The sequence below is a fragment of the Lipotes vexillifer genome, unplaced genomic scaffold (assembly GCF_000442215.2).
Source record: "Lipotes vexillifer unplaced genomic scaffold, Lipotes_vexillifer_v1.1 scaffold2094, whole genome shotgun sequence".
NCBI lineage: Eukaryota > Metazoa > Chordata > Mammalia > Artiodactyla > Lipotidae > Lipotes > Lipotes vexillifer.
In genome coordinates this window covers 581,437-605,751 of record NW_006790887.1, presented here as the reverse complement: position 1 = coordinate 605,751, position 24,315 = coordinate 581,437, and the positions used below count along the sequence as shown (strand labels likewise).

The window sequence follows — 24,315 nt, the reverse complement described above, 5'->3', positions numbered from 1 at the left end:
GGGAAAGAGCTGCCTTCTCCCCACTGGGCTCCTTCCCTGGGATGAACCACGTGACGGGGCCAGAATGAGCAATAAAGCAATTCTTTTCACGTCTCAGAGACGGGGGTTCAGTGTTGGGGGGTGCCCGACTCTCCCCCATTTTATGGGTTCCGGCTTCCAGACATTGGAGCTATTTCAGACTAAAGTTAGGACTCCGTGAGGACAGGGTGCTGGTGAGAAACTGCATCTCTCCCAGAAGCCGCCCACCAGCAGCCCCTAGTCCTGTGCCTTCCCCGTCTCTCTCTTGGTGGAAATTCAGAACAGCCTCTCAGGCTTGATGGGGCAGGGACTTGGGTCAGAAGGTGAGGCCAGGAGAGGCAAGTGATTTTTCAGTGTCTTTTATGTTCTCCTTTTATTTCATGCCTCAGTTCTTTTTTGTGCAAATTTGGGTTGGAAGCAGGAACTAGAAGAAATCCTCGGTACCTCTTCCTGAAACGACTGAAGGTCTGATGTTAATGAGTTTCCTAAGCAGAATTGAGTGAGGAGCTTCCAATGAGAGCCCAAGAAGCCCGTGACCGTGCAGAATAAAACTACAATAACTGCATCTGTCATATTTGCACTTAGTCCTCATTAAATTTCAGGAAAGCCATCCAGTAGTAAAGAATGTGCAATCTCTGCTCTGAAATCAGAGGTCATGAAAGTAAATGGGAATTCTGCTTCCCCGCATGGGGTGTCTGCGGGAGAACTCCATCAGCCACGCCGGAGCTTGGTCACTGTCAGGCGTGGACTAAGGGGTGGCGGCGTTAACACAGCAGCACACCAGTCCCCTTACCAGGGACAAGTCTGAACGTCCCAACAACACTTGAAAGTAAACATACTCTTCCTTTGTTTGTTTATTAAGGGGGAAAATGGTTTCATTTTTAAACTCAGATTGCGTTTAACAAATTTAAGTAGATACAAACTGACTCTTCAGAAAAGGATGACTGCTCAGATGCCCTGAACATCCTAAGAAATTGGCCAAACATGGGGGCCGATTCCTTGGTTTTTGGGTTTACAAGCAAACATCTATACGTGTATAATTCTGGTTTATGGCCAATACTTTTCTTAAATAAATCTCAACTCATAAGAATACGAAAAAAAGAGCCAGACTCTCTCCCACTGATTTTACTAATATGCTACAATTTCCCAGCAAACTCTCACACTGACTTGGTGTCTGGGAAAGTGACTTGAAAACTCAGGCTTGATGTTCTCTTGTTTTTAAGAAAACATCTATGAAATTTGCTTTACATGTTAGGAAAAGCAGGTGTAAGGTGGGCAGATAGGAATACAGGAAGATAACCTGCGTGTTCACCTTGAGTGAGATTGCAGGGTAGGGGATGTGACCCGCGTGGCCCCCCTACCAGAGGCTGGCCCAGACCTTCCCTGAGACTTTGGGCCACCAGGTGGTCCGGGGGCAGTACCGGCCCTGCCCTCACCTGCGCACCAGCCGGCAGCCCCCCCTGCCTGTCACCCTTCAAGGCTTCAGAACACAGGTGCCCTGGTCTTAATTTGCTGAAGGCTTAGTTTTTAGGATGAGTTTTGTTTGGAACATTGGGGAAGTATTGCTACATTTTTTAATGCAGATTAGCACTAGTTACTCATGGTCATTTATAACTGTCATTCCACAGCTTGAACCAGATCGCTAGGTTTCTTTTTTAACTGTGCATTTAGAAATTCATAGGGATATACCTTGCGGGCACCCTAGTTCATGTGGTATCTTCATATAAGACTCAGCCAGCCACATGAACGGTAGGCTGAACACAAACTTTGGGGGTCTACTTTTTCTGAAAAAAAATCCCAGAATCCCAGAGCTAAAGGGCCCGTAGAGACCAAGTCCCGCCTCCCCGCCCCCGCCTCACCCATTTTACAGACACTAAGACTGAGGCCAGAGACCCTGACTTCATTCACAGTGCTGGGGCTTGTGTTTGTAATCACAACAGTCCTACAGATAAAAAGTACACTACAGAGAAATGGAAAACAACAAGGAAGAACGGGGGAAGATTCAGCTCAGATGTCAGCAGAAGCCAATGCTCATCCCTACCAGGAGCTGGAGGTGGAGGCATCCTCACCCACCACACTGGGCTGGCAGCCAGAGCTCCCAGTGGAGAAGTCGGGTCTGTAGAAACTGACACGATTTCCTCTAGTTATGTTTATCCCACCTTGGAGATCTTAAGTGCAGTAAGACTTCAGTGCATTTAGTTAAATTTTTGCTTTACTTTCATTCATTCAAAGTTGCACAGGACTGGGCTGAGGCTCCCGTGGCCTTATCTTTGCTACACGCACAGAGTACTTCTGCCCAGAATTATTTTCTGTCCTTCAGAAAATGTGCACGGGATGAGGTGATGGTGGTGTGCTCATCTCAGTCACTGTTCAATTGGTGGCACATCACTGCTCTGTGATCACTTACTGCCTTCCAAGAGGCAGCCATGTGATGCAGCCAAGGGGGAGGGGAGTGATGGGCCATTGAGCACCCCCCTCCCCCTTACCCCTAGCCTCACGTCCTCCGGTCCCTGTCTCGCGTTGAGCAGTGGATGGGGAAGATGGGAACACCATGACATCAGGACTTCCCACAACAGGGGGCCTTATCTACCCTCCCGAAACCCTGTTCCGATTTTTACTTTCAACCACATATTTCTCATTGTGAAAGCCACTAAATGTGCTAGGTTGAACGTACTAACGATTTTAAAATGTGTTGCTCTCCGAATTGCTTTGGGCAAAAAAGCACACTTGAAAAGGAGGTGGGGTTTTACTTTTCATGCAGAACTATTTGCAGGGAAGAGATAGGGGTCTCCGTAAATAGCTGTCACCCCCAACAAATGCATATTTTGAACATAAAACTCCTAATTTCTGCCAAGCATTTTTCTACTGAAACATTTTAATTGGGGCTTTCAGCTACAGAGTAACGTAATTTTACCTGTATTGTGTGTGTTGTGCATTTCCGGTTTCAATTATGAATCCTACTAAATTAGATGCACAATAAGCTTTTTTTCCTGCCCCTCCCCCGCCAGCTAGCGTCAGATGTTGTTCTGTTACAATAACTTACACCTGTTCTTTTGTGCCCTTTCCCCCTTTCATGGTGCACATAATTATAAGGTGCGCTGGGGGCATCCTTTCACGCTGACAACCCTCGGCCCCGAAAGTGCTGACGGGCGGGCACTGCGGGAGGATTCACTGGATTCGTGTTAAGGCGGACGCGCCTCACGCAGGCTCTTCTCAAACCCAAACTCAGAGGGGGCTTTCAGGTGACCCGGGGCTTACAGCTGACATCCTCACATGTCGCCGTAGAATCATGTGTGGTCGCACCCTCTGTTGTTTTCACCGTATTGGGAGATGTATTCTTAACAAGTACCTTCAAGTGCGGAGCATTTTAAATCTTTCATCAAATGCTGGTGTCAAAAGCATAGAAAGTGAATGAGGGATGCTGTACAGTCTGATAAGTGAGCATCCGCCTGCCACCAGGGGAGAGCCGCCCACTCCCTTCTGGGGGAGGCCTCTGCGGGCCTCAAGCTGGGGGCAGCAAGGGCGTCTTGGCTATACCACCTCGCCCGCTCCCTTCCTGTCTTCTTAGGACGCCAGCGTGAGGGGCAAGAGCCCCGTCCGTCTGATTTAATCCAGTTTGCTTCTCCAGGCTTCGTTCCCATGTTCTTTTTTTCCTGCTTAGTCAGTCTTTGAATTAGATGTTATAATGAAGGTCTTTTAAGCCAAACTTCCTCTCTCAAAGCCAGCAGGCTGCATTCGGACAGATCCCCTAGCCAGGAAACCCACCACGGCATTCTCCTTTGCTTGTTTTCGGTCCTTGTCTGGCGAGGTGGAAAGAGCATAGAGAGTCAGCTGCTGGAAGGCTAGGCAGCGTGTGCCGTGCTGGCTCTCAGACCCCAGGAGGACTCTGGGCCCGAGCCTCTTTCGGGGTAAAGAGAAACAAGCCCCCACGGGAGGGGAGTAACTCATCCTGGGAGGCATTGTTGCTGGATCCGTCCAGGCCCCCGGCAGTGCCCCTGCCCTCTGCCCAGCACAGTGCCCTCAGCGCTAACCTCGGCCGCGTTACCTCGAACCCTGTGCGTGGCCAGTGGTGGCCGTGAAGCCTGCGCACATCGGCCGAACTCCTCTGCGATCACACGCGTCCGTGGACGGGTCACCGTGTAGGCGGCCTGGGTGCTGCCCCGGGTGCCCTCGCTTCGTCCCCACCACCCTGCCTAGTGCGGCCTGTGTGTGGGTTGACGCTCTGGTATCTGGTCTCTGGGTCACTGGCCTCCTTTCCTACCGACTCTGCTCAGTTACCTCCATCCCGGGGTAAGGAAAACATTCAGCCCCAGTCGCCAGGCTCCAGGCGGCGGGGAGCCCCAGGTCCCACCTAAAGCGCAGGCGGGTTGTGGTCAGGAGGGGCCGTGGGGAGGAGCGGCGGGGTCTGCCACTCCGCACATGTGTGGGTCGAGGGCTGGGACTGTCAGCACAGGACACGCCGCGCCCCTCCCCTCAGCCGGCCCTTCACTCCCTGGCTCTTCAGCTCATCTTTCTTCTGCGGTCTTGTCTCCGCAGATGGACCACGACCCCAGGAAGCCCGCGTACATCGCCACCCAAGGACCGCTGCCCGCAACCGTGGCCGACTTCTGGCAGGTGAATCTTTTTAAATGAAATTTTGTTCTGAAAATAAGATCTTAATACATTGATCATGAATAACGCCTTGGATTCAATTAAGCCAATTGAGATTTGTTTACAGGTGTTCATCAGATGTTCCTTGATTTCAGAATTTATATGAGCCCTTTCATATTTTTTATTATCAATCTTTTTTTCCAAAACTTGAGTGTGAAAAATTCCCTTTGAGAGATTTAATACTTTAAAGACTCTTACCTTTTTAGCCACTTTACTTTAGCCACTTTATTTTATGGACTATAAAGAAATGAAATAATAAATGTTTAAATTATTGTATTTTATTCAAATGTATCTCTTGTCTATAGTTTTAATTTTATGACGGTAAAAGATGGTGCCCAGATTATAGTCTCTCTCTTTGTGGATACTCTGTAATGATGCATCTTACAGGCCCGGTCAGTCTCTTTCTTTTCATTCAGCAAAATCCTGAACACTCAGACCAGGCTGAGACATTGAGAACTCGCGTCAACACTGGCCAATAAAAGGAAAACCAGGAAGCCAGTGGGCTTCCCTCTCCCAGTCCCCTCTCTTTTCCCCCATTGTCCACAGCATGGCAGAGCTCCGTAGGAACAGCTCTTGGAAGGTGGCACCGTGGGGTGTGCGCATGAGGTCACGTCATTGCTCGGCGGCTATAACAACCCCCTCCTGTGTGTCGGGCACATCGGGTGTCCCCGGAACCCGGTACAAAGGGCCCCCTGAGGACAAGATGAGGAAGATGTGCCTTCTGGGTCCCGGGGCACAGGTGATGATGGGGCCGGAGCAGCGTGCGGTCCACAGAGCTGGGCTGTCCGGGTCCCGTGGCCATGCCGTCTCTAACCCGGTCGTTCATCCCGCCAGAGGGACTAGCTGAAGTTAGCAAATTCCGTGTTCCCCGTTCCCTGTGGTCTGACAGTCGCTTTCCCAACTTTCCAGTCAACCCTCTCCTGACTCTCCACCCCAAGGAGGGGCAGTGTTCCTCCCCACCCTTGAGAACGGTCTCTGCAGGCTTTTCCGGAGAGGCAGGAAGAGATCCAGGATTTGCTGAGTGTCCCAGGGCTCTTTGCCTTGTAAGCGTATCGATGCACAGGTGTCAACATCCCCAGTTCCCAGGCAAGATAAGCGAGCATCGGGGAGATACTCACCCAGCGAGTGGGAAACCAAGACTGGGCACGTCTGCGTGGCCCCGCTCTTTCATGGTGGCTTCACGCTATTAGGAAAAAAAGACCGAGCTGAACCCTGTGGTCATGGCCTAGAGCCATCAGGCTGTGGCATGAGGGCAGTCTGAGGACAAGCTGGTCCCTCCACCCTTGAGGGCTGAGTCTCCCCGTTACACCTAACCTGCCGAGAGGCCACGCAGCCCAGGCAGAGCTGCTCCAGGAGGGGAGCTTGGGGCCCGGGCCCGAGGGTCTTCCTCACGCCATGCGGAGCTGTGTTCCCGAGCCGTGAGCCCACTGGTCCTGGTTCTGCCCGCAGAGCGTCGCTGGGATTCCGTGGAGGCCCAGGGTTTGCTCAGCCACCTTCCCGGCCAACCCCAGGCTCCCCGTGCTCAGACAAGCAGAATAAAGAAAATCCCGAGTCGTGTGGCAGAATAAGGGACCCACAGAATCCCACTATCACTGCAGCTTCTATTGTGCTTTGACCCACCATCCCAATGTGCACAGTTACAAGGGGCGTGTAGTGCCCCCAAAGAGGGGAAGTTTCATTTTTATCAGTTTCAGGTCCCGGTTGTAACTTCACGCGTGAAAGCTTCTCTTGCCAACAGGATCACAAGTGTCTGAGGGTGTAGAGATGCTCGGCGTACTCATTGCTCACATCCGTGGACCACTTACCGTGTACCAGGCCCTGTGTAGAGGGTTTTACATGTTCTGTCCTATAATCTTGGCAGTCCGTGAGGCTAGAGGCTCGTACTCTGCCCCAGCGCCCGTGGCTAGTACACAGGAACACTGGTATGTTTTTCCTTCTGCTTATTCCGAGTAGTTGCCATTGTTGGGGACAATTCATTTTGTCAGTATTTATAATCAGTATTTGTCAGTATTTATACTAATAGGATTCTAGAGCATTTATGGAGGTCTGATATCAAGGAGCATACGTTCTCGAAATGGAAAGAAAATATCCCTAAATGACACAGCTGGAGGAAAGCATTAAGGTGAGTTGAAGTGCAGGGTACTTTGAGACACAGTCAGCGTTTATCAAACTGTCCGGGAAGCAGTGGCATCCCTCAAGGTGGGAGCAGATACTCCGTGGCCAACAGGCTGGCCCCCCCGGGATGTCTGGGGCTCGTCAGCCCGTCACAGCCTGGGAGCCGTCCTGCAGCAGAAAGACCTGCCTCACTTTGTCTCCTCCACAGCCCTCGGGAGGGACGCCGTGGTCTCCACACCCGGCCTCAGGGCGCCCGGATGCAGGCAGAACGCGGTGAAGACGTGTTGGCCTTGGGGCGGAGGGCACTTCCGCGCTTGTGATTTGCTTCCCAGCACAGTCACATTGGTTGGGTTGGCCTCTGAATCGTATTCTAGAAGTGGGCATCCAGCAAGCATGGCTCTTTATTAATAACTCACCCAGGTCACAGGCTCGACATCCTCACACATTCCAAGTCCAGCTGCCCCCTGCCACCTCGGGCTCAGCAGAAAGCGCGAGGAGGAAACAGCACCGGCCTTGGAAACTTCTTGCAGAACTTCTCAAAAGCCACAGTGAGGTGCAAGCTCTTTTAAGAATAGAACCTGATTTGAAACATAAGAAGTTTCCTGTGTCCAAGACAATAGGCTGAACGGAAACCTCTGAGTAAGGGTTCATGTCTCATCGCGTGGTCTGGATTCACGGCCTTTGATAAGTTTTGACCCAGGAGCTCAGAAAATATCGAAGCATCTTCCTCTTATTGGAGCTTGTGGGTGCTGCTCTGGAGCCCCTCCCAGGGACGAGCTCACGGGGGCTTATTCTGTGTCTGTGATGAGCAAATTCCCATAGGAAAGGCCCCTGTGAGGCGGGTTCATGTGAACGGTGGTGTCCCCTTTCCCACGGCACAAAGGAGCCCAGGCTGGGAGCTGAAGACAGGAGGTTGTTCCTTCTCCCTGTTTCCAAATAAGGCCACGTTCACAGGTTCGTGGACGTGACTTTGGGGGACATTATTCCACCCAATACGATGGCAAAGATGAAAACAGACACTAAGGCCCGAACGTGGCAGCATCGCAACAGGACGGGTGGCCGCAGCAGGAGGACGCAGGGCGGGCAGGTGGGCGGAGGAGGGCCAGGGATACGCAGCGACGCCCGAGGTCATCGGCAGGCTCGGGACTGAGGGGCAGCATGCAGAGGAGGGATCGGGGAGACTCCGTCTGCACGCAGACACGGCACTTCTGGAGCGTTCCATTGTAGGTGTGACTCAGCAGCAGCCCTTCCACCCTGACTGCGGTCACCACGAGGCAGGGGGCTCCTGCCCCAGCCGGCACCCTCACTCCTGACTCCCCACCCCAAGGGCTCTGCCGGGACACACAGCACCGTTCACCGTCCTGCGATTAGAATTCTTTCTCTGAATTCACATGACGTGTTCTAAGAATTTGATTCCAAACCAAATGCATGCCCGACCCACGACCTTCCTATAGAAACATGTTCTGACCTGTGAGGACAGCCCCACATGTCCCCGGGGCCTGAGGTGGCAGCTCTGGGAGAAGGCAGACCGACGTCCAGGTCCAAGTTCACCTGAGGAAAGAAGCAGGAGACAGGAAGATAACAGCTATTGAGCGCTTACCGCGTGCTGGGCCCAGGGCAGACGCTCGGGGCGCGTGACCTCACCCGACGCCCCTGACAACCTGGGGTAAGGCTGTCGCGAGTGTGTGATCCCCCCAGACAGGGTCCCGCAGAGACAGGGGGCTGGTGGGGGGCCTGGGGCTGGGGAGGGGTCGGGGAGTTGGTGTTTGGTGGGGCAGAGGCTCAGTGTGGGGAGATGAGAAAGTTCTGGGGACAGTGGTGGTGATGGTGGCACAGGGTGAACGTCCTGAATGCCCTTGAACCGTACACTTAAAACTAGTTAAGAAGGTATTTCTATGTTATGGATATTTCACTAGAATAAACGAAAATCAGGATCCCAATTCCAGCAGAAAAAGCCGAGGCCCAGGGATTCCAAACGACTCCCCCAAATGCACGCGGCAGCTGCAGGCGGGTTTCAAACGGGATCTGTATGGTCCGAAATGCTTCTTACTGCCCCACTGGCCTTAAAGCGAGGAGGGGGCGGTGACTGGGCAGGTGTGTCTCCGTGAAGAGGAGAGAAAGGCCATCCCGCTGTGGGGACTGTCGGCTCTCGCGGGCCAGCCCCCTGCTGTGACGGAGGGGACATGGTGCCTCCCCTCCAGGCACAGAGGGTGTGAGCTACATCCCCCAGGTGTGCGTGTGCACGTGCGTGCATGTGTCCAAGGCTAGAACTGGGGGAAGGCTTCTCCAGGTGCCTCGGGAGCTTGGGGACAGCCTTCCCGGAGAACAGCGGCCTCTGGGCTGTGAGCAGCGGGGAGGACGAGCCCCGGGCTCAGGCTGCCCGGCCCTGAGCTGTGCAGGCGGGCATCACCCATTGGTCCTGGCGCTGCTCCGGCCCCCGGCCCTACCGTCCCACCCCCGCGTTCCAAGGAGCCCCATCCATGCGGGCCGTGGGGCTGTCTGCCGTCTCTCCTTCTGTATTTTCGGATAAAGCAGAAATTCGGGCAGCGCGGTGGCTGGTTCAGGTGTGTGAGGACTGTCTGCGGATGTGGACCCTCGCGGTCGGCGCGCGAGGTCCCCAGCCAGCCAGCGGTGCCTGAGCTCAGGGCCGGGGCCCCTCCAGGGCAGGGACTGGTGGCCGTTCCCCACTCACTGGGGGCTGGGTGAGGGGAGACACTCTAGAATTGCCAGCCTTGCCCACCTTGCTTGACAGACTTTTTGGTAACTTTCAGACAGAACCAGAGGCTGGGGAGCTGGGCCACAGACTCCAGGGCAGAGGCCTGCTGAGGTCAGCAGCAATTCAGCTGGTGCCCAGCTAGTGTCGACATTTATTATTATTATCAACATTTTACCAAGAAAATAGACCACCTGTTGATTTCTGTTTCCCACTTTCTGAAAGTATATTCTGCTGTGAAGTCTTAACTGGGGAAGTGCACTTTTCCAAACGGATGGGCCTGATTTAAACAAAGTGTTTTTATTCCGTAGCACCCATCAGTCGTCGTTCTTAGGATGGTCAAGGAAAAGCCCGAGCAAAGTACCATGGAAGACCGAAGGGCCATAAAGATTTTTCCTCCAGGGACTTGCTGTGCAGGGGGGTGAAGGAGAAATGCAGTAGAAAAAGGTCACGACGAATTACAGGAGTGAGCCGTGCGCCGAGGCCACGCTGGGTCCAGCAGACAGGGAGCCGGAAGGCGGCAGCCCCGTTTCCATAGCACGCCCAGGCTCCCGCCTCTGGGCAGGTCAGCGGACAGGTGACTGCTTTACAGCCAGCGTCACCCAAGCCCCCAGGAGCCTAGCCTGGAACACCCAGAGGTGACCCTCGCTGGGCACGCCCGTGCAGACACCCCAGTGCCCTCCAGTCGGCAGGACGCCTGGTGACGTCAGGGCTCGTGATGTCAGGGTGTTCTAAGAGGCGGGACCCAGAGTAGGAGGACGTCCTCCAGTCCCTGTCCTGCAGCTCATGCTGAGTCACTGCTGGATGTTCATCCAGCACTAGCCCTGGGCAGCGAATGATGGGAAAGAGAAGGATTTGCAGGTTTTACTGATTCTGGAGTGTTAAGAGATTGTGGTCAGAGAAATGTACTCAGGAGCCCTGTGAACTTTGACGTTAAAGCACATTATTTGATTAACTTAAAGGAATGCAGGAATCGAGGACAGTGAATTTCTAGGAGAAACCTGAACTTTCATTTCCACGCGTTCACAAGTGCTTTAACCACATGCCCTAGATTTTCCAGGATATTTTACTCCAAATATTTAATCTGGTTGAATTCTCCGTACGTGAATTCACAAACCTTTAAAGATAAAAGGAAACTTTTGTCAGATCATCTTGTGTAAACGTGGGTTTGGAGACCGTGCTCTGCGCAGGGCTGTGCGCGGTCGTGTATGGTGAGCCCGGCAGCGCGTCCTTACGCCAGGCACGTGGCGGAGCCTTAGCTCAGGCTCGGTAAGAAACACAGCCTGAGTTTCCTCTTTAACTGATTTTTATGGACCTCGGCTGAAAACACTTTGCTTTTCTGTGTAATGGCGCTTCTGCTTCCTTCGTCTGTCTTTCCTTTCTTCTCTTTTCTTTCTTTCTTTGTTTTTTCTTCTTTCTTCTTTTTCCTCCTCCCTCCTTCTCTTGATTCACAAGTGGATCTGATGCATTTACATCAGGTCCTGATTTTGAAAAGAAAGATGGCAGCCTAAGTGGCACTTTCTTTACCTAAGAAGTCAACGTGCATTTTAAATTTGAAACACAAACGCAGGCCAGGGAGCTGTAAGTGATTCCAAGGGACAAGAGTCCCGGGCCCAGGTGACTCCCCATGCAGTCAAATACCTGACATGAACACCTCCGCAGCAACCGCACAAAGTTCGGATAAACAGGCGGCTTGGTCTGTGAGTGGCCTCGCTGTGGAAATGCTAAATGGCCACGCCAGCCACATCACCTCTGCCTGACACACAAGCAGGCTGTTCTGTCTTTGCTCAATTCCAGTGAAATGCCGAGTATCTCTTATGTAGATGGTTTCTCCTTCTTGCTGGTGGAAAACATCCAGAGGTGGCTGCTGCAGTTTATCCAGAATCGAGACTGGCTTGGGCTCAGTTCCGATCTTAATAGCTAGGAGACGCCTTCCTCCCTGCTCAGCCCTTCCTGGGTGTCAGCATTTAATATCGGCTTTCCTACAATTACCTCAGGGTTTTATCTCCAAGGGAGGCCCGCGCTGACAGCTTTGTTTACTGAGAAGCAAACCAGGTGGGTGTGAGTCTCGCATGGAAGATGTGATCAAGATTTCATCACCTTCGTCCTCATCTAGCCAGACCGCCGCCCTCAGCATTCACAGTTTGACTCAGGGCCTGTGATTGTGTAGCCAAAGCAGACCAGAGTCTGGAAAGGCTTAATGGCGTGTTTCTTACGACCGTCCTCTGGACAGGACGAGAGCGGGGCTGGGGGTCTGCCCTGCAAAAGGTGCCGTAGACACTGCTGTTTTTTCCTTCTTTAATAGATTTCAGAGCACGTGGTTACAGCTGATTGACATAAAATGCAAGTGCTCTGAGACCTCCTTGAGTCCTTATCGTTTTCAAATTTGTCAGCATCCTCATTGCCAGGCTTAAGCTGATCTCCGTTCAACCTTTGAAAAGAAGTTGGCAGCGGAGATGGGTCGTGTGGCGGGGTGGCGAGGATGCTCGGCCTGGTCTGGAGAAAAGCTGCCCCACTTCCTGCGTTGGCAGCTGCAGCGGGCATGCAGACAGTGCATGCGCTTTGGAAAAAAAACACTTTTCTGTGCACTGAGCGAGTCCTAGGAGCGCTTCTGCCAGGCAAGCCTTTGATAGCGTTTTCTTTGAGTTCTCTTTTTACGGAACTATTCAAATGATCTCTTTTTAAAATACGTATTGTTTTCAACTAAGCATCAACTGTAATAAATCCCTGTGCCAGATGCCTTGGAGGTAGAAATGGCAACCAGACAAGGCTCTGGTCTTCAAGGAGATGACAATCTGGTAGTAGAAAGTCGTGCCAACACAGACGAGACCAGTACCAGGTGGAAAGGGGCTCATCACAAGAGATCCAGGTAAAGGGGGGAGAAGCTTCCTGCCAGGAGTGACCAGCGTGCTTTGCAGAATCCACCATTCAGGTGGATTGTCTTGCCTTTAATCGGGTCTCAGTGGGGCTTTGAAAGAGTTTTGTTTGCTAAACACTTGGTGCTCAAGAAAGACTTCAATGAAGAGACCCTGTAGTTTCTTTCCATCTGCTCTAATTAGCTTAATATAAGGAACTTGGAGCTGATGTCTTTCAACACCTGTGGATGACTTGGGGCTGGAGCAGAGGGCGGGTATCAGTGAGTGTATTCCTTTCCTGGGGCTGCCAGTGACAAATTTCCACAAACTGGGTGGCTTAGAACAGTGCAAGTGTATTCTCTTAGTTCTAGAAGCCGGAAGTCCAAAATCCAGGTACCGGCAGGGCTGCTGTCCCTCGGAAGCTCTGAGAGGAGGACCTTGCAGCTTTTAGGTGCCCCAAGTGTTTCTGGCGGCGTCTCCCCAGTCCCAGCCCGTGTTCACATGGTGTTTCCCTCCTCTTGTGTTGGATTAGGACCCACCCTGATGGAGAATAACCTCGTCTTTTTAATTCTATGACATATGCAGAGACCCTCTTTCCAAATAAGGCCGCATTCATAGGTGCCAGGGGTTAAGACGTCAACATGTCTTTTCAGGGGACAAAGTTCAACCCCTGCGGGGTTGCAGAGAGCAATACGGTGTTTGTGTCTTAACCAACAATCTGTAAATTACTCAGTTGGATCAAATTGCCTCCAGAGCATGTATTTCACATCACTTGGGCCAACAGTCCTGTTAACTTTTCCCCTCGCTGGGCCAATGGTCTGAGCTACTGCTGCGTGTTAACTTTTCCACTCGCCTGGGTCTGATGACCATGAACAGGCTCCCAGGCTCAGCTGCATCAGCTGCGTTGTCATCATGTGTTCCTTCTCTGGGTGGCCTCTGAGTGCCACTCGGGGCTGGGAGCACAGGCATGGGTGGCGGGGTGTAGCTGGAGTGTTTTATGACAGCCCAGGACCTCAGAGACGGCCACCGTGACCCCTGTGACACCACCACCAGTGAAGAAGTCGGTGGGCATCGTCGCCACCGGTGGTCCCGTCACTCCTGCCCCCAGCCCCTGTGTGCGGGGGGGATAACACGCCTTCAGGGGGCTTCCCTGGCCCGTGCTGGCGCGTTCTAGGAGAAGCTCTCGCGAGAAGGGGGGCATTTCCGGTTCTCCAAACGCACCAGGGGCTTATCCTCGGGATCCCACACGTAAGGCCACGTTTAATCCACGTTGACAGCTTTCTTCTGACCCAGGGCTGACAGCACCTGCTTCCTGTTCGGGAAAAGGAACCCACTTTATGCCAGTAAAGGACTGTTATGGCCAGGACCTCTCTCCCCACCCCTGCCGTGGCCTCTGATGTCCTGACCCGTGCTAGGTGCCCAATAAATGTGCCCAATGAACCGGGAGACGACCACGCATGCTGTGTTGTCTGACATTTAATCAAACGGAAAGTGCTAGGAAGTGCCATTTCTGGCATTCAACCATCGCTCTTTAATTCAGCAAAGCGCTGGCTTCAGTGGACTCCACAGCAAGATCAGGTAGGGAATCCAGGTCGTTACTTACTTCCTCGAAGAGAAAAATGTAGTAGGTTTCTCAAAGATTGGGCACAGAAATCGCGTCTTCCTCATGCCAGGCATGACCCTGCAAAACCAAGCCAAGGAAGAGGGTGGGAGTGCAGTCTCCTGTTCAGAAACGGAACCTGCTCAGCTGGGGTTTCCACCAGATCCTGTATTCCCTCCGAACCCCGCCGCAGCTTTCCCGGTGTGCTCGGGGGTCCAGCTGGCCAGGCAGCACGGTAGGAGACCGGAAAAGGTGGCGAAGGTGGCTGTCGCCCCACGCACAGGCTCCAGGCCACACGGGCAGAGCTGGCGGAGTGGGAACCGCCCTGTGATGCTGGTGCCCACGTGGGCTGAGATTGGTTTGATTTAGTCAGTTCCCCTGTCTGCTTTTACACAGTGACGTCAAAAGAAATACTATCCCCAGGAGTGCCTTTGCGGTTGTTCGTGTAAATTATTTCATTTTTATTCACTGTTAACCAAACCTTCAGAGAGCCAGGCGGGTCCCCAGACGGAAGGACCTCGCTGGCGGAGGGCCTTCCTAATGCCACTCCTGGGGGGGCGCAAGCAGAGCCTCGATGATTAGTTTATGGCCTGGATCATTGTATTTTTATTACACTCATAAAATCTGTGTTTCTCCTCATTTTCGTAATGGTTTCACTAGGCTTCTGCACCTTCTCAAGGCACATTAAACTGCTACGTGTTAGGAGGACAGATCAGCGGGTAGGTCCGGAGGCCTGAGAAGCTTAGAGCAGTGCACTGGCTTTGAATTCTCATCTGTTGTTGGATTTGCAGTAAAGAGAAGGAAAGCATGCGGGTTTGAGCGTAATTCACGTTTATGTGGGCTTTTTTGGAAACACTGCAGCAAGTCCCCTTGAATTCCACTATAAATGATACACAAAGAGGGGCCTTAAGAATACTGACTATTTCTATCCCTTACGTTTAACCCATAGAATCAGTGGTTTTAGCAAAGATGCTCCAAGCACGTAGGCTCACGGCCACAAAGTTGTGAGTTTTGTCTGAAAAGAAGCCAAGCTCGAGAGCCTTTGTGTCTTTGACATGTCTGGTGTTTAAACGTGGGTCCGTTTGTTTCTTGTGTCTCGGAGCTGGTTTTGGTGTGGCTGTTATGGATGATTAAGTCAGTTTGGGGTGCGCTTTCCTTTGGGCAGTATTGCTATATTTTGGTAAAAGGAAACGAAATGCCAGTGGGGACTCGTGGCTGTAATGCACTTGGGAAGGAATACTTTCAGGGCTGTTTCCGATAGGATGGCAGCTCCACAAAGCAAACTGTTTGTCTAGTCGCACAAATAATGACAAGTACTGGAAAACGAACACGTCCACTAATTTCTGTCTGTGTCCCACGGGGAAGTGGTGTGTCCGAGTCAGGCCAGCCAACCCACTGCGGGACCAGTCGCCTGTTTGTCCTGCGTTACAGACCAAAACGGGGGGAGCCAGGCAGCTGAGCGCACAACTGAGGAGGTTTTACAAGGCGTGGAATGAGTTTACTAGATTCTTCTTTTTAATATTCCATGGAACATGCAAATTATGGGGCCAGCATATTCAGAGATGCAAAAGCAGCTGCAGAGTCCACCGTCTAATGAAAATGAAATAAATTTCCTGTGCACGGAACAGATTTGGACTGTGTCTCTGGGGCACTAACTACGCATGTCATGGGGCGCAGCCACTCACACCGGTCTCTGTCTGTCTGCAGATGGTGTGGGAGAGCGGCTGTGTGGTCATCGTCATGCTGACCCCCCTCTCGGAGAACGGCGTCAGGCAGTGTTACCACTACTGGCCGGACGAGGGCTCCAACCTCTACCACGTCTACGAGGTACTCCCCGGGTGGCCGCCGTGGGCCATGGGCTTGGGGGCCACGGGCTGTGGCGGGCACTGGCAGGCCTGCCCTGTGCGGTCGCCAGCCTCTGTCCCTTGAAGCCTTGCTGTGCAGTCGGTCCCCGTAGGAGGTGTCCGCAGGCCCGTGGTCAACAGACACCAAGATCCTCCAGACATCTATGCCATGGGGACTCTGGCAGAAATGGTTTTCATTTTTTTAATTTTATGAATCCAAATTTGGACAGAAAGGACCAAAAAATGACCTCACTGGGTGGTCAGTTGAGCCTGATTCTGGAAAACAGGCCCCTAGTGGGTCCTTTTTCAGAAAGAAGCCTCTGTTGACACTGTCCCTAATTCTTAGCATCCCGCCTGCACCCCGGGCCCTGCTGCTCTCCGGTGGTCTGTGTCCGCAGTGCTTGGCCTTTTTATCTGAGGGTCCCCTGCAGGCAAGCTCATTTCTCCTGCTGGATTTTTGCCCACATCAAGAAGGAACTAAGGAAACTTGGGCAGTTAAACCAGCACTGGAGTGTGTCCTTTGACCCTGTTTTGCATTAAAATTATTCAGAATGCCAAAGTCCCACAGCAGGACCCACGTTAGAAGCACAGAGGTTCCCCCTAAGCCGGTCGTGGCTTTGGGGTCCCTGCCCTGGGCTTCCAAGCTCAGGGCCCGGCAGCATCTGTGTATGCCTTTGGTTTCCTCTTTCTGCAGCCAGGTGGTGCCTCCCTGATGACATGTCAGTGAGAGTGGAACCTCGTGTGGTGTTTTTGCTCAAAAGTATAATTTTTCTCTGGTGATTTTTGTTGAAGGTTTACATGGATTAGAAAAGACAGAAACTGGAATCGTTTGGATTATAACAGGTTTTTCCAGTAATTTGACTATTATGCCCCAGAGTGACATTAAAAAAACACACAAAAAACAAAAAAAAACCCACCAAGTGATCTTTTGTGTAAACTATGTTGAAATTGGGAAGGTAGGCGGGGCTGTTCACCAGCATCCCCCGCCCGCCACGTGCCCCCGTGGTCCCCACCCCTCTCTCCACAATGTGGCTCCGCGCTCAGCCGAGCTGGGCCCCCAGCCAACGCCTGTTTCTGCACACACACACCCCCGTCCGCTCTCCCCCCGCCCAGGTGCATCTGGTCTCTGAACACATCTGGTGCGAGGATTTCCTCGTGAGGAGCTTTTATCTGAAGAACCTTCAAACCAACGAGACTCGCACGGTGACGCAGTTTCACTTCCTGAGCTGGTATGACAAGGGAGTGCCTGCCTCCACGAGGTCCCTTCTGGATTTCCGCAGGTAAGACCCACGGCCCGCCGGCGGGGTAGCGTGCTGAGTGCGGACACGGAGAGAAGGGGTTTCCTGGGTCCAAGGGGCCATTTGCTGTAAGACGTGCCATCTGCTAATATTTGTATGTTATAAATCTATTTATGTTGTGTATAGGGGAGGGGAGGGGAGATTGTGTTAACTCACACATTAACTGTAAGACGCTTTCTAGCTTTAGAGGTGTTAAAATGTGAGGGGGGAATGGGTATCTTAGAATTGTGGAAATGTGGTCATTGTTTTCGATAAGCTTCTTCAAGTGGTGAAGAATCCTAGGGTGTGAATTTCACAGGATATTGGTGAAGAAAGCCCAGTTTTCGTTTGGGCGCTCAGCTGGCTAGCTATGGCGATGAGAGCTAGGCCCAGATTCTGAAATGGATGACCTTGGATGAACACCTGGCTGGAGTTCCCACATTACCGTGTATTTGTGGTGCAGTTTGGAAGCTGACAGTTTAAAAATATCTAGAGAGAAAATGAAGGTGTCGAAGGCCACCCATAACCACGTTCTGAGCTTTCTAGAACCTCCCTTACATTTAGCTGATTGGAAACCTAGCAAATATGGAAAACAGATAAATATTCAAAACAAGGAATTAGAGAATAAAGGCAAAACGCTCTTTAAACCACTTTAATTGCACATGCTCGTAAAGTGATTTGTATCTGAACAGTCACAGATACATAACTCGAGGGAGGTTGAAACGGCGTGTTGTCATAAAGATGGGGTTTCAGGCATAACTCTGGATTTCTTGAATTTGTGTTACAGATTCTTACAGAAGGTTATTTTGATACTATTTCTTTTGCCTTTTAGCCCACTTTGAAAAACAAAACAAATTTCTTTATTTGAATAGCCCTGTGTGTTAAATAGCACGTGAAACAGCTCCAGCAGAGACGCGAGTTCGGTGTCTCGCCTGTCGCCCTGTCCCCCTACCCAGGGCGGCAGAGGGCGCGAGCGGCAGGGGGTCCTGGACGCTCTTGGACAGACCCACTCCATCCCGATTGCCTGGCCATTACTTACATTTTCTTAATACGAATTTATTTCTAAAAATCTTACTTAGGGCACATTTCCTGAGATAGACTCTTCAAAAAACAGTCATTACTGGCAAAATGGATGCAGCTACACACACGGCGGTTGCCGTGTTGGTGCTCGTCCAGTGTGTCTGTACATATATGCATATGGGCGTGTTTCTAGCTCCGTATCCATATATGGAGTTGGACAATACATAACCAACCCTCTGTGCTTACAGTTCGTCAGGAAGAAAAATCTGATTCCCCAAATTCCATTTCTCCAGAGTCCCAGGAGATAGGGCCCGAGAAGGTTTTGGCAAATAAGAAGGGACGCGAACCCCCAGACCCGGTTTTGAGCATCTCGTTAGAGAGAAAGCTGTCCTGCCCTCACTAGCGGACAAGGTTGCTCTCATGTACTACCTGGGCCGTTGGTATGATCACATTCTCAGAGCACATCGCGCTCAGACACGGATCGCTGCTTTGTGGTTTTCTGTGTCAAGCAGCCCCCAGATGTCAGCCATCGGAAGGTGAGCCGGCTTCTGAAGACACTGGTCATTTCAATGCAGCGGGGCGGCTCGGCTCCCTTTGAACAATAGACCCGCGTTCATTCCTGTTCTGGCCGAGCGCGTTCGTCAGACACCGAGATGTGTAATTAAATATTTCTGGCGCCCAGAGGGAGCACATTTACACTTTAAAGAGAAACTGCTAAGCTAAGAGATAATTAGCATCACATGTGAGGGCTTTGCTCTAGAAGAATTCTCTCTCTCTGCTACTCTCTCACTCCTGGCTGTGTGCAATGACATCCACTAACGCTGCTCACTGTAAAAATGGACAACCCTTACTTTGCCAGCTAATGAGCGGTGGCCAGTGTCATTTTTGTGATGTTGCAGCTAGTAATATGAGCCCAGTTGCATAGTCACAAAAGTGATCATTGGAAACTGTGACTGTACTGCAGGGACAGAGTGGGAAGCCCCCTTTCTGAGCCTCTAACGACCTCTGACCTTTGCTTGCTGTTGGTTGCATGGCGGTTCCTTCTCACTCAGTGACCCATGGGTTGGTTTGTATTACTAATCGTTCTTTCTCAGTGAATGCCTCCTGTTGCAGTATATACGATATCCATTTTACTCAATGTCTGCGGCCTCTTGCTTACTGATGATTTGTTCCAGTAAAGTAAAACCAGACAGCTGTGCATTCCTCATCTTCATGAATAATCCGCATCTCTCTCTCGGGTCGACCAGATGAACGCTTTGGTGGACTGTGTGATGTTTCTGCTTTTCTCCTTGTGATGCTTTATGTGGTAATAATATAAGTACCTGGTTCTGTGTAAATAAAATTCTAAACCGTGGCCGCACACTGGATTTCCACTCGCGCCTCCTTGATTGCTTGTGGCTGTTTGTAAATAGGTTTAGCACAGGGAGGGGCTGGCATGGATACTAAAATTACACTGAAACCTTCTTGGGTCCTGCCGAGGCAGCCAGTCACAGCACGCTGGAGAAAAGAACGTTTTAAGCGTGTCGTACAATAGAGACCAGAACTGCCGTCTGGAGAAGCAAGTCACAGCCAAAGTAGCCAGTAATTTGCTTTTTAGCCACATTTCTTAGCCAGGGAGGTGATTCCTACTGCGTTTGGCCAAAGGGGGCCTGACCGGCCAGCTGTACATGGAGCACTGCTGGTCTTCCGCTTCCTTATGCTGTCCTTTCCTGCAACCAGCACGCTTCAGAGAAGGGCATCTTGTTGTTGTGTTTATTTCTTTTTCAATGTACCTTTTTTGTGCTTGGCCCCATCAGAAAAAATGAGCAAAACCGGGGGATTGACCAAAAGTTGAGTTTAGCCTTTAGAAACACAGACAGGCCTGGCAGGTGGGAAATATAACAGGGTGTTGTTGGAGGTGCCGAGCTGAGGTGGTTCACACCTAAAAGATTCCGTGACTGAGAAGCGTCCAGGAGAAAGTTCTGTTTGAAGGTGCAAGGCCTGTAAAAGTAGAGCCACCCTGGCTCTGGTCTCACGGGCAAGCAAGCTCCGTTCTGCGCACACACACACACAGCGCGTGCATCATGCCTGGACACACACGCATGTGCACACGCACACACACACGCGGCCTTTATTGGGCTGGCGGGCTCCCCACTGCTCACACTGGAGACGAGTCCTTGGGGCCTGGCATCTATTTTGTCGGAGCTAAAGCTCACCATTGCCTTGACAACCTGAGTCGAGAATGGGAGGTTTTAGAAGGAGCTGGTAGATCTCTTTTCCAATCTCTTATTCTCAAAGGGCTGAGAACTTTCCAGGGATCCTGGCACAGACGTTCCCTCAACTTAACCACTTCCCCTTTCCTCTCCCCTAAACCCTAACACTGGGGTGTAGGTCAAAAGCAAGGATAGGCTCCAGCAGGAGCAGTGCCGTGGCCACGAGGATGCCGGGCTGCCTGTTGTACCCGGGTTTCTGGGTCCTCACCTCCCAGACTCTCTGAGGTCCGGGTTTGAAGCCTGGCTCTCAGCCGGGCAGCAACCACAGAGCACGTGCCGCTGCCCCGATGGCCCCGGGTGTGGCCGTCTCCGGGCACATCTTACGTGGACTGCACGGCCACCTCCTGCCACTTCCCTTGTGCTGTTCAGTGGGTGGAGTCTCCCTTCAGAAGCGCCTATTCCGTTCACTCCATAGCGGAAGTAGGAAAGCAACACAGCTCTGACATTTGGGCAATAAATGTCATTTTATGTGACATTAAAATACCCACTCAGCTCACCCATCAGCTACAGCACTCGACTCCCTCCCAATCCCACACTGTCTCAGGGGTTTGTAGCAAGAGAACCCGCTGATTGAATTTCCACTTTCAACTATTTCCATGCTGAGCAGACAAGCCTTTGCAGAGAAATGTGACATTTTCCCATTTCCGCCATGAAGAAAAAGATTTTTCTCTACTGTCATTCTTTTTAAAATTTTACTTCACGTCTTATATCATAGAAATTCACATTCACAGCACATTTTAGAGCACACCCCCCTCACACATTTTTTCCCTCCAATTAACCAAAATTCTGTCTTTAATTTTCTTTATTTAGAAAGATTTTACTGAGAATTTAGATATAATTTGTAAACATGATTAGTTGTTTCACTGAATTACAAAAAATATCAAGCTTATACAGTGAATTTCCTAGCAGTGCTCTGTAGTGATTTAGGATTTGGTGACAAAATCTTAATCTACGCTTCTTGTTAATTTTCATGAATTCTGACCTAAAATCTGCACAACCGAGTTGTTTTAAACATAATCAACGCTTCTTGATAATTTTCATAAGTTCTAACCTAAAATCTGCACAAACAAGTTGTTCTAAACATAATCAGATTTATAAAAATGGAAATATGTGTCTTGGACATAATTGAGGCTTCTCTGTAATTTGGATATCCTTACAAAACTGACAGATCAAGAAGTGTCTTTAAGATGCTGTTTTGAGACATCACGGTAATGTTGCATTCCAATGTGATGTCTAGACTGTAAGAAATTCGGAGTGTAAATTGCAAAACTCAAAAATTTAAGTGAAGAATCTAGACATATCACAACAACAACAGAAGTCAAATTAACTAGAGAAATCAAGGTGGCGGGGGAGGAGGGGGAGGCTCACACCGATGGATCCGTTGACCTCAGGCCAGAGTTCATACTTGTAAAGGGAAAAAGAAAACTGTGAAAATGTAAGAATTGTTTTCAAAGCTCTGTTTAATAAGTTAATATTGAAAAGAAAAATAAACCTTTGAAAATGTGTGCATAATTTTGATCTTCTTTGTCAAAACAGGGTATTGCAAAATGGTGTCCAAGGGACGGTCTGTTTGCTTTGGCGTGTGGGTTGTTTGGACGGCTGCTCCAGAGCCTAGTACATAATCGTAACTTCTGTGTCTCTCTTTATTTCAGAAAAGTAAACAAGTGCTACAGGGGCCGCTCTTGTCCAATAATTGTCCACTGCAGGCAAGTACAACTTTTAACCTGGATTAAGAAGTGTTCACTACCTCAAAAGTAACCACTATTAAATATAGGAACTGAACCTCCTGATTGCTTAATAAGTATATCTAACTGGTACTTCTAGAGGAGACCGAGGATATAAGCTGATTTTGTCTTAAACCCTCCTGGGGCCGCTGCGCAAACGCTCTGAGACAGTGTGTGTGGTGTGTGGAGGCGTCTCGGCCCAGCACACCTTGCAGACCTTTGGAACCCTGCACAGAGGCTGGGGCCAGTTATGAACGGGACAGACCTGGAATCAAACGAGTGGCCTTCGGGTGAAAAGTTCAGTGGCTCAAGTGTCCTCGAGTGGGTTCCCCCCAACCAAGAAGAAAGATCCACTGCAAGAAAGCTCCCTCCGAGGGTGCGCTCTCCCCCAGCTCCCTCCCACCTCTTTAGGTGAACAAGTGTGTGCTCCACGGTCTAGAGCTGTCCTGCGGCCCCTTGCTGCCCGGGATAAAAAGGAGTCAGGTCGGGCTTCCCTGGTGGCGCAGCAGTCGGGAGTCCGCCTGCCCGTGCGGGGGACGCGGGTTCGCGCCCCGGTCCGGGAAGATCCCACGTGCCGTGGAGCAGCTGGGCCCGTGAGCCATTGCCGCTGAGCCTGTGCGTCCGGAGCCTGTGCTCCGCAACGGGAGAGGCCACAGCGGTGAGAGGCCCGGCGCTACCGCAAAAAAAAAAAGGAGTCAGGTCTCCAAAGATCAAACACCAAGTCTGTCCAGTCAGTCAAGAAGTCTGTGCATGCATCTGACTGAGTGTGTGGGTGTCGGAGTGTGTGTGTCTGTGTGTGCGTCTCTGTGTGTGCGTGCACCTGCATGAGTGTGTATCTGAGTGTGTGGGTGTGGAATGTGTGTGCCTGTGTCCGTGTGTGCGCACCTGCATGAGTGTGTGTGTATCTGAGTGTGTGGGTGTGGAGTGTGTGCCTGTGTGTCTGTGTGTGTGCACCTGCATGAGTGTGTATCTGAGTGTGTGGGTGTGGAATGTGTGTGCCTATGTGTCCGTGTGCACCTGCATGAGTGTGTGTGTATCTGAGTGTGTGGGTGTGGAATGTGCGTGTGCACCTGCATGAGTGTGTGTGTGTGTGTTTCTGTGTCAGTCCATGAGAGAAGACGAGGTGTGCAGAGTATGGTCTGTATCCTCGAGAACTGGACCAGAGCACCTTTGACCCACCCGTGGAGAACCATCTCCAGTTCTGAGGCAGATCTGGGCAGAGCTGTGTGACGTGAGCTGAAGGGAACTGAGGAAACCCTCGGCCGCAGGCCGGTCACTCGGGCGTCGGCAACACTGGCGTGGCTGCACCCCCGCCTCTGGAGCGCAGGTGGGCACAGCGCAATGCAGAATCATTCTCTTTCCAGCCGAGGCTTTTTCCACCGTTTGTTTGAGAAACATGTTGAGGCCAAACTCAGCGACTCTTTGCTGTGAAAGGATAAGCGGCAGGCTCCCGGGCCGCTGGCCGGCCCACAGGTCCGAGACTGAGAGCACGGTCACACAGCTCCCCAAGTCCTGAAATGGAGACGCTGGTCTTCTCCTTGAGTTGGCTGATTCTGCCAGGAATATAAGTGTAAACACCATCCTCTTACTTACAAGCTGCCCGTGGGCGTGAGAACAGCCTGCTTGACCTAAGGACCATCTCAGGGCACGTGATGCAGGAGAGATGCAGGGCTGCTTCCTGCTAGAAGAGGCACCTTCCTTTTCTCTCATTGGCTATTGCCGAGCCACAGTTCAGAACGTTTTTACAGCTCTCATCCAGGTGGTGATTATTCCCATTACAGCTGGGGGACGAGAGGGGATGAAGAGAGGCTCTGTTGCAGTGACAGGGGACATGTGCACCCCGCTCCTGAGAGGGATGGACAGATGGCCCCCGAGCGTGTGGACGCACGAGACCTGCCGCCGTCCTTCTGCCCCCGCTCACAGCCGGCCCCGTGCAGCCACTTCGAGTACAAACGCCATCAACTCTGACACTGCCGGGCAGTTCTTTATTTCATTTTTTTTCTGACAAAATTTGCTGAATCTTTGACCAAAGGGGAGAAAAAAGGAAGAAAGGAACAAATCAACACAGGCACAATAGCTAATCGGCACCGCTGTTAGCTCAGGGCTGAAAGCGATCCAGTCTCCCCCTCCCCTCCCCTCCCCTCCCCCTTCCTCTGTAAATGAGGGAAACTAGTACCCATCTCACTCAAGGGGCTGTGGGAGAATCAGGGCGACTTGTCTTTGTGGAAGGGCACTGTAAGGCCTTGA

The 24,315-nt window shown here is 51.4% G+C and overlaps 1 protein-coding gene across 1 annotated transcript in view; it reads left to right on the top strand.

Moving 5' to 3' along the window:
* Positions 1-24,315, top strand: part of PTPRN2 (protein tyrosine phosphatase receptor type N2) — a 535,117-nt gene that overhangs the window by 487,998 nt on the left and 22,804 nt on the right. Inside the window, exons 17-20 of the mRNA XM_007463991.1 lie at positions 4,555-4,632; positions 15,659-15,778; positions 16,909-17,075; positions 21,997-22,050. Of these exons, the coding sequence (XP_007464053.1) occupies positions 4,555-4,632; positions 15,659-15,778; positions 16,909-17,075; positions 21,997-22,050 (419 nt within the window). The remainder of the gene's footprint in view (positions 1-4,554; positions 4,633-15,658; positions 15,779-16,908; positions 17,076-21,996; positions 22,051-24,315) is intronic.